Here is a 16,364-nt window from a genome sequence, read left to right as displayed (position 1 = left end):
CTCAACGACATCATGGTCACTTAACAGGCCTGCCTCCCTGCATGGTAAAATTCCTGGTTGAGGACACAAGCACCCAGCCTTATGTGCCCCAACCATGATAAGGTAACAACAGCCCCCATGCGCCATCAGGATTCATTCCTGGGCAATCAGCATGACACAGTCCCCACTCACCACATGGGTAACCACCGGGGTGGTCCCATGGATCCAAAATAGTTTTTTTTTTATTTATAACCCAAAGAAATTGCACCTGGCATGAAAACCTGGTTGCACTGGCTCAGCCTAACATACCTACGGTTGTCGTGCCGTCAGCATAAACTTCGATATTAGGACCCCTGACCCCAAGGACTATGCTACGCGTTGGCTTGCGCAAAGGGGCGACACCCATGGGAATTAAACCTTGGTTGCCCTGCCTAGCAGCCAAGGCCTCACCCCACTATGCCAACCCCCCTGGGTTGGATCCAAAATAGTTAATTTAACATCTTTCTTTATCACCAAACTCAGATCCTGCTGGAGCCAGTATCGGTCAAGATCTGGTCATACCTGACGCATTGACACCTTACTCATGATATGCATGTGTTCAACCAAGGTCCCATAAGAGGTGTCCTAAGAACTAATCCAAAATTGGGCTGGCAATCTCTATTTGGTGTGAAATGTTTTTTTTGTCTAGCTGGGGTTAGGCAGACCCCCACCACTACCACTGGGTTTTGAACCTACAACGTCCCACCACACGAAGATGTACCGCAAGAGTTTGAGATCATATCCTTTATTGCAAAGTCCAGTCCCAAATGCTCTCAATAACCACAAAAATCAAGACAAGAGGGTTGGTGGGAGGAGAAAGTATGGATGCCGCAATAGATCCAACGTAACAAACTACCTACCAAACTTAGAATTCACCTTCTTTTTATAGCCAAATTTACCACAATAGTAACTAGAATTGAATATAATGTCCCAATATGCAAACAAGGAAAACCCATATTTCTATCTTGTTTACAAAACCTGTAATGACCCAAACCAAGGCCTCTCAAGCCAGAGTTCGTGAACGTTAGTTTTAAGAGGGAAATTACTATAATAACTTTAAAAATAATCTCAAAAATCATGCTAGAATTTTTTTTCATTCAATAACTGAAGGTCCATACAACCATTTACAATAATCATAATCATCCAAGTACAACTATCATAAGCAAAATAAACAGAAGAGTGAAAGTGAGTCATACTTCAAACGTGATGAAATCTGGTGGCAAAGTTAAAGTCCTTTACTAATTCCTGCAGTTGGCAGCAGTTTCTAAACCTACAGTTACAACCAAGAGAGTGAGTGAGTCTATAACCTAGTAAGTTTTCATTTATAAATAGACATGACTATTATAACTGTAGTGAGCTCTAAGATAATAGACATGACTATTACAACTGTAGTGAGCTCTAAGCTCATAGTCTTAGTTTAGTTTGCTAATTATGTGCATATGTTGTTGATGAATTTTACTTTATTTTACTATATCTTTATCATCATACTCTACTCTAATCGACTATTTCAGACATAGTTGCTTCGGGCGTAGCAACTCATGTAGACAACTCAGAGTCTACGACATTGACCAGACATATGAACCACTCACAACAACATGATCCAAATCAACTTATGAACACAGTTGTTGCAGTTGTAAGCCAAGAGCCACAAAGAACTCAATCAATAGCTAGTCGAAGAGCTAGGGTAGTTATACATGCCCTCAAGGTACTCAAAGAGTTATACCTGCCCCAATGTGTCTCAAGGAGCTATACCTGTCCCCAAGGTATCGAGAAGCTATACCTGCTCCCAAGGTTTTGTGGTTTATGTTACATCCTACATGCGTGGGCAATGTTTTAACCCCTAAAGGTCACTTAGGAATGGGTGAGATATTCTCAAGGTACACACGAGGTACACACCTTAATAATGTCCTAAACTATGCCTCCTAGTAGAGTTTCTTATTATGCTCTGTGTGGTTATCCTATACACATTATTCTTTTAACATTTATATCTTAAAGTTAGTGCATTATATAATCATCAATGTATGTCCACTAACTACTTTTTAACACGTGTTTATCTGTCAAAACTTTAAGGATAACAACACACCATATACTTATTAAATCATGACACTTATAATGTCCCTCCCAAGGCATAAGTGTGACATTCTAAGGATAGTTCCTACCCCGAAATTCTGGAACTCTACACTCAATTCTCAAAATCATACATCAATCTTTTAAATGAAGTAATGTCATGATTTCCTCCACACATAATACATTCATAATTAAATCATGCCATGAATCAAGCAATATGACATATGTTTCATCATATTTAAGCATTATATTGAATATCATAATTTATGGACCCCTAAACATGCTAAACAATGTTCTATTCAAGATAAATAAAACTAGCATACTTAAAGCACATGGAATCACATTGAAAGATGCCTAAATCAACTAACATGTATTTTATTCAACTAAGGAGGAATTTGTAAATGTTCGCTTACCTAGAACTTTTAAATTTTAATTCTAAGAAATATCCTTAGTTGCTCACAAATTTTGATCTGAAATAAATGAATATTTCGTATTATCATTTAAAGTCTCATCTTTTATGAAAAAATAGGAAAATACTCTTAGGTTTTAATATCAAACCCTGACTCTGTTCTTTTAGAGTTTGCCATCACATCCTCTACTAATGGATCCTACTAAAAAAGGAGAATCTAAAGATTCAAAAATCACTTGAATCTGACCTCGGGGTACCAAGTTATGACTTCTTTACTAATCGGGCACACTGAGGGCAAAATGGTTTTTTTACTTTTTGACCACCCCTGATTCCATGTAATAGTTTTTTATTTATGTTGTCTTTACACCATATCTAATTCGTATTAAATTCTGGATCCAGATCCATTCTGATTTTAAAACAGATCACTTAGGTTTTTCAACTGCAACTATGACTGGATCTTGGATCTAGTATGCCCGATCCAAACTTTTTTGTGATGGTTTGGTACAAGCATAGCGTCTATGCTGAAAAGTTTTGGATTTGGATTAAACCCAACTAGATCCGATTAGTTTTGGATCCACTTTGGGTACCTACAATCCAATTTGAGTTTTGGATCTAAACTTGGATCTGGTTCATATTGGAAAATTGAGGTCTTCGCTATCTTGATTTGTCCACTATATATATATATATTAAAATTTGATTGTCTCGGTATGACTTAAATCGGGCCTGACTTGGTCTGGACTGAGTCGATCCGCAGAAACAGACCTGACTCGGTCTGTCCTGAACATAAATTGGGCTCGGTCTGTCAAGACTGAGTCGATCTGCTAAAGCTAATCGGACCCGAGTTGGTCTGCCAAAAGTCAGATTTGACTCGGTCTGTTCAGACCGAGTCGATCTGTTGCTAATACACAGACCTGACTTGGTCTGTCGCATCTATATTTTTTTTTCTGTGACCGTTCGGTAGCAATATCAAAGGGAAAACCCCTCTGCTATACTCCTTTATAAGAGGCAGGGACAAGGTTCTCCCTTTCCCTGTGTCTCTGAAACTCGCTGGCAGCCTCGTGGTTGTTGGCATCTTGTTCTTTGAAAAGAAAACAAGAAAAAGAAAGAACGGGGCTTACCTGTGGTCGATGGTGGTTGTGCCTCCTCCTCTCCTTCTCCCTCTGAGTCTCTCTCTTAAGTGGTGCTGTATCGAATGGGGGAAAGGAGGAGGATCCCATAGTTTTTTATAGCCATGGGTGAGGGGCATTGTAACGCCCCAAAACTCAAACTAAAAAATATGTGTCAAATTTATTTATTTTTTTAGCAAAAATATTCTTTTAGTTTGACTCAAACAAGTTGGGTGAGTTATAAGTATTTGCAACAACGAAACACATCATGAAAAAGAATTGAAAACATTTATTCAATAATTCATTTATCCATGGTAAAACAAAGAGTGGTAAACATTAAAAATAATAAATGCCACTGGTATTCAAAAAGATCAGATGGTTTGCATGGCATCCCGCACCTGCTCCATAGCTCATTTCACCACATCTATAAAATAGTAATATCAGAGAGTCAGACTCCCCTTTGAGTCTCAACAGAAGGTACTAAACCAACATAGGTAAACTAAAACCAATATACATGAACATACTTCCATGAATTCAAACATCACTCGAGACTAACATTCATTTTTTATATATATGATATCACGATGGCATAATAAGGCAAAATTTCAGAACCAATAATAGAGTTTATGTCTGAGCTGATGGATAATGCCTACACTTACTAATATGAAATGGTCTGATTAGGTGGAAATCATCACAAGCATTGATTTGGTGGTATGCACTATCAATTCACCCAATATTACACTCATTTAAAATATACAATATAGTTTTATATGATACTATACAGTATATCCACATATTAATTTATCACTGGCAACAACACATTATCATCGAGAGTTTATACTACACACAACGTAACCTGCCCGTGTTCAGTTCAACACCAGGTTAGGCAAAGTTTGCCATGCTGTTACAATAAACGCAAAGTTGTATATGAGATGAGGTTTGAACTCATCCTACTATCATAAATGCACGTGTTTGTCGGCCAGTATACACCACAAATTGTTCCTTAAAACTCTTCATAACGAGGGAGTTACGAACCGGGTAACCGTTGGTTCTGGATTTGCATACGGCATAACGAACAAGACACAGATAGACAATCACGTAATACATATATTTTTCTTTTTTTTCATAACAGTCAAGCAAATGCATAAATGTTTTATACTCTCCCTTTTTTTTCATTGGGGTTGCAGTTAATTTGTTGCACACATGGCTTGCTGCAGTCATAACAGAGTGCACCAAAAACCGATCCGGAATAAAATGTTGGTTTATATATATTAACAAGTCAAACCTCATTTTTTTTTTCTTTTACCTCTAGGGAATAAAAAAGTAAAGGCATGAATAGATGACAGCAAGACTTTTATTATGAGTCCACAGAGAAAAACTTAGTGAGTGGAACCTCATTTGTTGAATAATTACCATCCCTACATTGCATGCATGCGTGTGCAGATACCCATAAGGTGGGTGAGCATGCAGCTAGCTAAGCCAGAGAAGCAGCCTACTATGCGAAGGCGAAGGTGGATCCGCTTCTTACTAGAAAGAAAACTCTTGTTTTTTTTTTCATGCGAGTTATCTAAGCAGACAATGGTTCATGCTACTAGATAGCTTGTGTATCAAAAGATGACAATGTTGAGAGCCTTTTCCAAGTGAATCCAAGTTAGGACAGTTGAATTGAAACGTTGCTGGTCTAATTTAGCATCTTATGCAATTACATGAACAAGACGGTAAACCCGTCCCTTGACCTTATACCACCAAATCATCTTTGTTCCTCTAACCCTTTCAATGAATCTAGAACTTGTAGTTTACCCTTGTGAACCATAAATCCTCAGACAAACCTAAAGCAAGCTGGATCCATGAGATCCAATCCAGTTTCTATTGGTTCGGTCTAGGCTCCTTTTGGTGCAATCTAAGGTGCTGATCAAGCAGTTCTATGCTTCGCTCTACTTGATCCAGGTTTGTCTTCACACCATCCAGCTACGATCTAGAATGTTTGTACATCAAGGTACGATACAGACTAGTCCATCAGAGATTTAGATACTCATAGGTTTGTTTAGCCAAGAGAAACAACATTAATTTGACTAGAAATTAACTAATGAAATAAAATGATATGTAGTTAACCCGATGCATATGCTAGTAAAAAAAGACTTAAGCCTAATAGTATGTTGGTCGATTAACACAACCACTAAAGATAGACCTAACTTAATATAAAAACTTAAAATGGATTCGGTTCAAGAAATCCTTAGTTAATAAAAAGCCCAAATATAACAAAGTACCCTTTTAAAACAATCAGGACATAGCATTGGCTCTTGCTTTCACTCCCGAGATAGGCTAGAAGGGTGTGATTCTCGTTATAGAAATGCATACAACTAATAATAGCATCCAACAGAGATTTTTATTTTCTCTTTCTTGGAACCGAACAGACCCATCCTGATTGGAAGCAGATCAGGTCATTCTGAACATGAATCTTTTGCTCATGCTAAAATCGTGGCCGACCATTGTAGGTTTCGGATGAATGCCACGTGGCACTTAACGTTTCCGTTAAGTGCTGAGTTTTCCCTCAAATTTTTTAATGAAAAAAGTAATTAAAAAAAGTGTACGAAACCCTACAAACCGCCAGCCTTTCGGGGTCCCTCTCTCGTCTCTGTCTTGGCGGTCTTCTCTCTCGCTGTGGTGGAGGTGGAGACGCGCAGCCCCTTTCTCGTCTCTCTCGATGTTGTAGAGGTGGAGATGCGCCGAGATGCTGGAAGCCCTCGATGGTCTCTCTCGTTTCTCGTTCTCTTATCTCTGGTGTGGAGGTGAAAACGCGCAGGCCGGCGGTTTCTGCAATGGAATCAGAGAATGGAAGGAGGGATCTCGCAGCAAAGGGTAGCTCCATCACCTCCTTTTTTTTTTTGAGATTTCCATTTTCCTGTTTTATTTATCAAAAAATGTTCTTTTATTTTATTTTCTTTTTCCATCAATTATAATGGTTTTCTTTATGTTTGTATGTATGGTAATGGTGATGCAAAAGATCATTGTCGGTTGGTTTAGATGATGGAATTTTTTGAATTTTTTTATCGCCTTGTTGGAGATCGAATGGTTGCCGCGAATCAAGGGGTCTCGGAATCTTGTTTTTAGGGCAACAGGATTCAGATAATGGAATTTGTTTGTTGTTTGTTGTTTGTTTAAGGGTATGCAAATATCGATTGGATTGATATACGCCTCGTCGCTGTGCATTTACAGAAAATGGAACATTGCGGCAATCCCTGTGTCCCTTCATAAGACCATGAGAGGCGCAATGCTTGCCCTCATCAACACCAACATGATCAGAGATGTCCCTCTGAAAGACATTGACAGTTTCATGAGATCCCATATCCATAACTGGAGTGGCAACATACTTGATATTCAAGTGCAAACCAAAGAGGTATGAAGAATCTTCATATGCTCTTAAATTGGTATTGTCTCAATAACAAATATATTGCTGACTCGAGTTCTCTGTTTCATGTGTAGATGGCATTTTTTTTGTCACTCAAGCAAGTCGCTGGTATCTCTCCTGGTGTAGTAGCAGACGCCTTCAGGCCTGAGTTCTATAAATTGGTTGAGAGGACTCTGTCGATGCCAATCAATCTTCCTGGGACAAACTATCGTCGTGGATTTCAGGTGTGATCCTATTTCTCAGATTTGCATGTTCTGTTGCAAGTTAGTTTTCATACTCATCTGAACTGGGTTATGTTCTGTTTGTGTTTTTGTTAATAGGCAAGGGAGAACATTCTTAAATTTCTGGGGAAACTCATTGAAGAAAGAAGAGCTTCCAAGCTACCTATGATGACATGCTTGGAACTGTACTAACGACAGATGATGAGAAAGTCAAGTACAGACTTACTGACGATCAAATTCTTGATTTGATTATTGCAATCATCTATGCTAGTTATGAAACCGTTTCCACCACCACCACCATGATGGCTGTCAACTATCTACATGATAACCCCAGAGCACTTTGCCAGCTTAGGGTGAGGAATCGAGCTAATTTGTTTGAAATTTATTTTTGAATTTACAATTGTGCAATGGTTGAACCAATGTTGCTTCCATGTCTTCCTATCCATTTTTTCTTTTTTCTTTTTTCTTTTTTTTCAGAAAAGTGCCATAATATTTTCTTCTTCTTCTTTTCTTTGTTCTATACTTGGTTCTTTGGGGGTGGATTGGATGTCCTAAAGTACCTGAGGCAAAATAGTTGGTATTATTTGTAAAGCCCGTGAAAAAAAAAATCGCGTCTAACTCGTGTCAGACACGTGCCCGGCACGTGTCGGACACAAGTCAGGGTCTGACCCCTGTGTCGGGCCCGGATCCGGGCCGGACCCGAGCTCAACCCGGACCCGGGTTCTCGAACTCTCGAGAACCTGCGTCTTTTAAAAAGACGCAGGTGTCTCGGGCGAGGGGTAAAACCCTCGCCCCTTCTCTCTCTCCTCTGCTCCGATCTCCCGCCCCTCACGCTGCCGCCGGCGATCGGAGACGCCGGCGAGTGATTTCGTCCAGCAGCCTCCCTGACGACCGGCGATCCTCCCTGCGGCCTCCCGACGGTGCGAGCACTCCCCTCTTCGCCTCCCCTTTGAGTTCCGATGACCCAGTGGCCTTCGAGCGCCGGCGACCTTCGACAGTCGGCAGCCTCAGCATCCCCCTTGTTCTGCTCCCTGCGCCGGCCACCGACGGCCTTTTAGCTCCGGCAGAACCCCCCCTTTTCGTTCCCTGTGTCGTGGGAGCCACCGACGACCCCCCGAGCACCGGTATCCTGCAAGCACGGCCACCACCTCTTCGCCTCTCACCCTTCGAGCGAGGTTTCGTCGCCATCGGTCACCCCTCTGCTTTTCCTCCCTGCAGTCGCCGAGTGCCGGCGACTCGCCGCCGGTCGCCGCTCGTCCCCTCCTTGTCTGGCCATCGGTGGTGCCAGGGACCCCGTGTGCCGGCGACAGCCTTCCGACTTCGGCAACACCACCCTCCGTTCGGTGACCTCAGTCGACGCCAGCCTCCGACGGCCCCGTTTGCTGCGATTTTTCGGAGGTATAACCCTCCCCTTTGTTCTCCTTTGTGCAGGGTGGATCGACAGGGGGGCTGAGCCCCCTGTCGTCACCACTTGTTGGCAGGGGGTTAAAACCCCCCTGCCTCCCTGTTTGCTGATGGTCGACAGGGGGTTGAGTCCCCTGTCGTTGACCCTTCTTGGCAGGGGGTTCCGCCCCCTGTCACTCTTTCTTTGTTCTCGGTAGGGGGCGCCCCCCCCTACCTTTGTGATTGTTTCCCGGTAGGGGGCGATCCCCCCTGCACTCCTATCGTTTTCTGGTAGGGGGGGGGGGGGGGCTCCCCCTGCCCTCCGTTGCTTCTCGGTAGGGGGATCGGCCCCCTGCCTCTTTTTCTTTGTCGGCAGGGGGCTCGGCTTCCCCCTGCCATCCTTGTTGTGCTGGTAGTGGGTTCCGTCCCCCTGCCATTTGTTTTGTTGACAGGGGGTCCCTCCCCCCTGTTCCTTTTTGTGTTTGCCTGCAGGGGGCGAGGCCCCCTGCATTTGTTTTCTGGCAGGGGGCGAGCCCCCCTGCTCCCTTGTTGTTTCTGGTAGGGGGAGAGGCTCCTCCCCTGCCTTCTGTTTTTCCTCAGCAGGGGTTGAAGCCCCCTGCTCTCCTGTTGTTTCCCCTGCAGGGGGCGGAGTCCCCCTGCACCCTCTGTTGCTCTTCGGCAGGGGGTTCTGTCCCCCTGCCTCCTGCATCATGCCAGCAGGGGGCGAAGCCCCCCCTGCTTCCCTGTGTGCATCTTTGTTCTCTGGCAAGGGGCTTTGCCCCCTTGCCTTGTTCTTGCTGTCGGCAGGGGGGCTGCGCCCCTGTCTCGTGTTCTGACAGGGGGTGTCCCCCCCCCCCCCGCCTTGTTGTGGCAGGGAGCTTCTGCTCCCTCCCCTGCCTTTCTTTGTGCTGGCAGACAGGGAGCTCCTGCTCCCTGCCTCTGCAGCTTTTGCCAAGCAGGGCTGAGGCCCCTGCCTCTGGCACCCTTGTCTGCAGGATGCAGAGTTTCTGCATCTGCCTCCTGCCGGCAAGGAGGCCTTGCTGCCTTGTGTTGCTTGTTTATTTCGGCATATGCTAACTATCTAAGCTCTCCAGGTTGAACGGAGGATCTAGCTCGCCCTCTGTGGCTCGAGCTCTTGTTTGCCTACGTTGCATGCGTACGAGGAACCGCAGCCCTTAAGGTAGGGGATTCTTGTGTGAAAGGACAATGAACTGATAAACGCTAAAATAAGAAAGATAACTAAAAGAGGATGATATATGTATACGTATAATATATATACGTATGTCTTTACCTTCAAGGACGCGGTTTCGCGATCTTTGTCCTCTTTACTTTCTTGCACTTTCCTTTCTGTCGCCGCCGCGCTATATGTGCCTAGGCTTTTCATTCCTGTCTTTACATTCCATGTCTTTTAACTCAAGGACGCGGTTTCGCGATCCTTGTCCTCCCTACTTTCTCGCACTTTACTTTTCTGTTGCCCCGCGCTTTGCGCCTTGGCATTTACTTGCTTATGCTTGCCTTGTTCTCCAGGATGCCTGGTCCTTCTTTACGTTCTTGCACTTTACTTCTTGTTTTTACTTGTTGCCCTGTGCTTTATGCGCCATGGCTTTGCTTCTGCTTTACTCTTCGTATTTTACTTTCCTGTGCTGTCGTGCTTGCTCTTGCACTTACCTTTTGTATGTATTCGTCTTTACCTTGTTGCTGCGCTTCGTGCATATGCCTTGTTCGTGCATGTATCCTATCTTTGTCGCATGCTCCTTTTCTTACTTGCGCTTATTGATCTATCGAGGTGCAACCCCATGCCTCGTGAGTCGTCCTTTACACTCGCGTGGTCAGTATAGGATCTCTTACCTCACGAGTTGCTTACGTGTTTGCCTGCTTGTGCGTTACGATGATCGAGGTATGATCTCATACCTCGTGTGGAGCTTTAGCGTTCTACCCTCGCGGTACGGTTTCGCCCACTGAGTCTTGTCCTTCGTTTTGCCTTTGTATTAGTATGTGCATGCGTTTGCCTCTTGTCAGCTTGCACTCCCTGCGTGCAACTTCGAATGTATAGTGTATATCGTTTCACTTGGCTTACAAGCCACGGCACGCACTTATGTACTTCAGTTCTCAAAAGACATCGTCTTAGGTGCGATCCTATTTTCAGGAATGTATAGCTTGTAAAGTGATAGCGGCCAGATCTCCCAAAGCGGTGCATTCGGGATAGGTGTGTTACAACCTTAGTTCACCTATTCGATTTGACTCAGATAGCCTGGTTTAGAAGCCTGTGCACGAGTAGGGGCGGGAATCCTGGCGAGGTACTTGCGCCATCGCTAGATCGGCGCTACCTCACCTTTGATGCGAGACCTAGTTTCTAGGCTTTCTGGTTCAACCATGATTGTGGTGCCTTCCTTCGTGAAGGTATTGTTGGATCTTTTACGAAGGATCCATGTCCCTCCTCTTGTAGTTGTACCCTTAGTCACATACGATATGTTTGGGCTACGAGAGCAGAACGAGAGGTCTACAGTAACCTCTAAGCGTGTATTGACACATTAAGCTAATCCTGTTATGTTGCTTTCGCCTAATAGGCGGGTTGCTCGCAATTGTCTAAAGGACCCGAGCACGATCAGTTGGAACTCGAATGAGTTCACTGCGGGTTTCTATAAAGTAGAAGCTTTGGGATTTCCTGCGAGAGATCCATACCCTTTTTATCGTGGTTGTACTTTTGAACAGGTATGTTGCGTACTACGATGAGTAGGATGAGAGGCCTATGTCTGCCTCGAACATGCAATGGCATGTGTTTGAGATCACAAGAGTGATGTTTCTACCCTCACTGAGGATTGACCCCCTTTTTATCATGATTGTATATGTGAATAGTTACGATGTATACTGCTGTGAGTAAGATGTGAATTGTGTGCTTGTCTCGAACGCGCAATGGCGCGTATAACTCACCTAAATAATAATCATGCGCCTTCACAGGCAAGATGCTCGATTGGGTTGAAAGACCAGAGCATGAGAATGGGACGACGGTTAAGAAACCCTCCGTCGTGCTCATTCGGAACGGTTCATCAAGAGAGAGGATGGATGGTACAAAACTCCGATGGACAGTCATATATGGCAATCTCGGGCAAAGATCCGACCTTCCCCAGTCATCGGAGGTTAGGGGAAATCCTTTGGGCCACTTCTGCAGAAGTACGGATGCGCATCCATTGGGCCTTTGTTTGCCTTTGGGGATTTACTCTCTTGGTCACAGACCGTCCCCTTAGGAAGCGGACTCAGTCAGTCATTCGGGGTATAATAAAATACATAGCATAATGGACCCCCGAATCGATCTCGGCTGTTTCTACGTTTTGCCTTGTGCGTACCCACAACGGCCTGCTCAGTAATGAGACAAGATATAACTTATGCACATGATCTTGAGATATGCATATTGTGACGTGCATTGCTTGCTTGCTTGTTAGCTCGGTAGTTAGGTATGCTACTCGTTGAGCTAGGTACGCCTGTCGAAGCGTTACCCTTGTTGGTTAAACTGCTTACGCAGTTCTGTGCTTGGTGATAACTAGCTTCTCATACTAGTTGATTGCTTATCCTGTGTAGCTTACAAATTGCTTGTGATGCAATAGCTTGTGCCTCACGATCAATGTAGTTGCTGGCCGATAGGCTGAACCATATAATGGTACTTGTATTTATTTCGAATGTTGTTATGAATACCTGCCTTTTGCAATTGCTTTTGCTTGGCTGGTGGATAGAGTTAGTTACTCTTCACCTATTATATTTGTGAGATTGCTATAGTTGTATGTTCAAGCACTCTGATCCTTCCTGCTCTTTTAAGTAGCTGTCTGCTTTACTGGAGCTTTGCTTACTCCACAGCACATTTGGTTAGATCTGTTAGTCTTGCTTGTTTTTGCTTGGGCTAACGTTTATCTTACTTATTGCAGCTTCTGCTCTTTCTTGTCCTTTGCACCCCTACTAGTCTGTTGTGTGACTGACCCATTTTCATGGGCAGGTGGTGAACAGGTTGAGACAGCTTGCGATGACATGATGACGCGATGCATTCAAGGCAATGCCCTTTCCTGACGTTGTGCTCCTGGGGATACTTTTGATAGATGCGGTATAAGGTTTCTTTGAAAGCATCTCTTTTGATTATGATTCTGCATTTCTAAAACTGTATTACCAAAATGTGGTTCTTCTTTTCATTTCAATAAAATATATATTTGAACTGCAATCGGTTTGTAAGGGGGAATCTGGTTTTTGGTTGTAATGTGCTCAAGGTCTAGGGATTTGTTGTTTTGAACCTGATCTTCCGCTGAACTTCTGTTTTAAACTCTGATAAATAATTGATTTCAAAGCTTTCAACCTTTTTCATAAAAGGTTTCAAGTCCATGATTTTGGGCCGTTACATTATTAGTTAAAAATATATTTCTTCTTAAATAGAGAAACTTTCTTATGTCATCATCTATTCATAATCATGCCTTATCACAACCATATGGGGTCGGCTAGAAGCCTTTGTGAGCTTATTTTATTGAATTTTTAAGATTCTCCTTATCAATTGGCAAACATTTTGTTTCTTTTGCATTGTTTTTTTTTGATGGACCAAATAGTCATTTGATCAACTAAAACCAGTCATTGTGATTGTTGGTATTTTTGTTTTTTTGTCATGGGGAATTGGTAATAGAGCTAGAAATCGTGCGTTCTGATTTTTTGACAGTAGAAGTTTTTTTTTCATCTGGCTTTAACTATTTAATTGTGAGAAAATTTCTCCAAAGTTATTGCTGCAATACTGAACTTTTTGTCCTTCTATCCATGATTGTTTTACTGCAGGAAGAACACTTGGCAATTAGAAGAACAAAAGCAACAGGGGAACCACTAACCTGGGACGACTACAAAGCCATGATGTGTATATACTATTTTCTATAAAAGATTCTATGCATCGCTGGTTCAGACCACTAACCTGGGATGAAGTGATGACAGTGACAGCTAAGAAAACTCATGGTTTCTCTCATCTCCTAGACCAATTAATATGCTTAAAATAGCTAGCTATTTGGCTTATAAAAAAAATTCAATGGAGCCTCTATGGTTTCTTGCAGCTGCTTTCCCAACCTTGCCCTTACTCCATGTATTTTCTGGCAGTCCTTAGCTAAACTTGGAGTCCATCAACCCGTGTTCCTTCTTGCTATTGATTCATCTGACCTAGGAATACATAACCATGTTCTTGAAAGTGGCAATTTATAATCCAACTCGACTGTAAGAGATGGTCAAAATCTTCTTTTGTCCAAGAATATACCGTTTCAGGAACCCTGGCTGCTTCATCATTTTAACGAGGATTTCTATGGCGAAGAGCTTCGTCTTGCTATCATTGGCTACATCAGATCTCAGGTAGTGTTCTCCCAATCTGAATTTTTTCTGACTGCATTTTGAGATTCTAAACCATTTTCTTCCATGACTACTGTCAGACGAATTTCCCTTCACTCAAAGACCTGATTATGAGAATTAACGAGGACAGAAGGATTGCAGAGAAAGCCCTTGACCTACCCTTATCATCGAACTGCACCATATCTGATAACTCCTCTCTCAGAGCATGATCAATGAAACCATGTGATACAATTGTTCTAGAAAAATTTCGAAGCTTTGGTTACCATTTTCCCCCAAACTTGTAGCCTCTGTTAGAAAACTTTTTTCAAAAAATGCAAATGTGGCATGCATTTTGGTTGTATGATTTCCTCAGAGACCATGCTTTTGTTCAAGCATGAGTCTAAACATTTTCTAGGTGAATAATGGTTATGTTTGTAAGCATTTTCTATAGTATGTTCACTGGGATGGATTAAAAGCTCAGGTGATAGGAGAGCGGATCAGGTGACCATAGCAATCATGCTCCACCACGCTATAGCCAATGGGGGCACACCATGTGTCATCAACTCCATGCTTTTGGGGCCCAGGGTCATATGCTCTCGCGCAATTGATGTGAGGTGGGTCAGGTGGTCGAGCTTGCTCCGATCACCTGTCCCAGTTGATAGAGACGTTGAAATTACTTATTAGAACATTTAAGGACAGGCTGATACTCAAAGTTGTTCACAGGCCGTGTTGAACCTACCAGCACCTCATTTGGTCATATGCATGCCAGGCCGCATCGCGGCCCCACTCTCGCAGTTCCCAAGTGAGATGTGTGGTGTGGAATGGTAGATGCAGGTTGGTCCTCCACCTTAAGCACGCATCTTCGAGTGCCTTAACCACTTCACCCATGCTGACCAATTAGCGTCACTTTTTGGACACGAGCATCAGTACGAAAATGCACTGATGCCATGCAAGAATAGCATGCTAAAAACCCACCACCATGGACCGTGGTGGGTTACTCAGAAAGGACTGAAGCCAGTTCTCTAGGAACTTGGACCTACCAGTGAAATAAGCAATGCACCATTATTAATAGAGAATTTGATGAACAAAAAGAATTACACAGTAAAAAATCACAGATGCAAAAATCCAATACAATCAGATGCGTACTACACATTTCAATTTTTATCTTTGAAGAAGCTATTTGTACTGGAAAAAGAGGACTCACCATCGCTACTAGCTACACCCTGCACAGTACGAGAAACAAACAAGGACCAGAAAACATGCGACATCAATCAAGACAATGAATGAGCAAATACAGCAATGGGCAATACCTTGTGCCATCGCTCAATGTTTGACAAGATACTCTTGCTTTTATTTGTAGTCTTCTTTGCTACCCGGGAGAACCCATCGAATAAATTTTTAACACAACATCAACCATAAATTATCCGAAACTGAAAAGACATGCATCAAGTGAAACTTGGAAAAGCATGAATAACACAAATGCATTTCAGATTTGATATCACTTGTATGACTAAGTAGAGGAATTGAAAATCCATAATCCTATATATTGAAATTGCCTCCTCAACTTTGATCTTGCCAACAGTGACCTTTTCCTTTGTCTCTGATATGCCTCTTTTTAGCATACTACTGGTTGAATTGGCAGCAGAACGTATACGTTCTTGAATGGATTCATTTGATGTTTGCTGCTGCATGTTTTGCTGAATAAGACATCACCGCCTCTTGACCAAAGACCCAAACTGTTCTGCCACTTCAGCAACATTTTCACCGCATCTTTTGTGACTTCACCCACAGACTGACCAGTTTTTTTCAACTTGACCCCTGCAATAATCATGTTAACCATTCTAAAAACAGTAAACTACAATGACAGAACAAAAGCTGCACAAAGCTCAGATCCATAAGTAACAGGAGGAGATTTCCCACCTGAGGATGAGAAGAAATTACTCGCCTTCTCTTGCCACGGAGAAGAGGAATTCAAAGACATTGGGTGTATCAGCAAAAATCAGCCGCTGAACCTAACTCAAAATAGTGATGAAAATTGAACCATTTCAGAGTGCACAGACACCTAGAAGTGGACCAGAACCCAGATGCATTCAATAGAGTTTTACCCTGTCCATCGAATAAGACGGAATTAGCATATAAAATTGCAAGATGTATATGTGATGAACAGTTATGGCATTTCAAAATTTCAATACCAAGCTGACATGGACTAGCACAAGCATTTGATCTTTCAAGTCACTAAGAGTGTAAGTATACCAATTGAAAGCCACTAAATTTAACATTACCAAGTGCTTTAATTATGCAGCAAGTGTGGATTTTAGGATGCAGTGAAATACAAAAATAGGAAGGTCAAGCACAATTAGGCTCCCCACGCTTGTGTAATGAAGTGACCAGGCAAAAGAATATGCTTCATAGAGCATCAA

At 42.7% G+C, this 16,364-nt stretch overlaps 1 protein-coding gene across 2 annotated transcripts; it reads left to right on the top strand.

The window, feature by feature from the left end:
* The first annotated feature begins 6,278 nt into the window (after positions 1-6,278).
* On the top strand, positions 6,279-14,352 carry LOC149842918 (cytochrome P450 85A1-like). Of its 2 annotated transcripts, XR_016431099.1 has the most exons (6): positions 6,279-6,459; positions 6,817-6,997; positions 7,084-7,233; positions 7,330-7,583; positions 13,414-13,968; positions 14,046-14,352. XR_016431099.1 is itself a non-coding variant. In XM_090001643.1 (4 exons), the coding sequence occupies exons 1-4, from the start codon at positions 6,332-6,334 to the stop codon at positions 7,420-7,422; spliced, it is 552 nt and encodes a 183-aa protein (XP_089857769.1). In that variant the 5' UTR covers positions 6,279-6,331; the 3' UTR covers positions 7,423-7,696. The 2 variants fall into 2 exon arrangements, 1 of the variants encoding a protein (XP_089857769.1); XM_090001643.1 differs by lacking the exons at positions 13,414-13,968; positions 14,046-14,352 and having other exon boundaries at positions 7,330-7,696.
* The last annotated feature ends 2,012 nt before the right edge of the window (positions 14,353-16,364 follow it).

Source organism: Nuphar pumila, chromosome 3 (genome assembly GCF_984573655.1).
Source record: "Nuphar pumila chromosome 3, dmNupPumi1.hap1.1, whole genome shotgun sequence".
NCBI lineage: Eukaryota > Viridiplantae > Streptophyta > Magnoliopsida > Nymphaeales > Nymphaeaceae > Nuphar > Nuphar pumila.
This window is presented reverse-complemented; position numbering and strand designations above follow the sequence as displayed.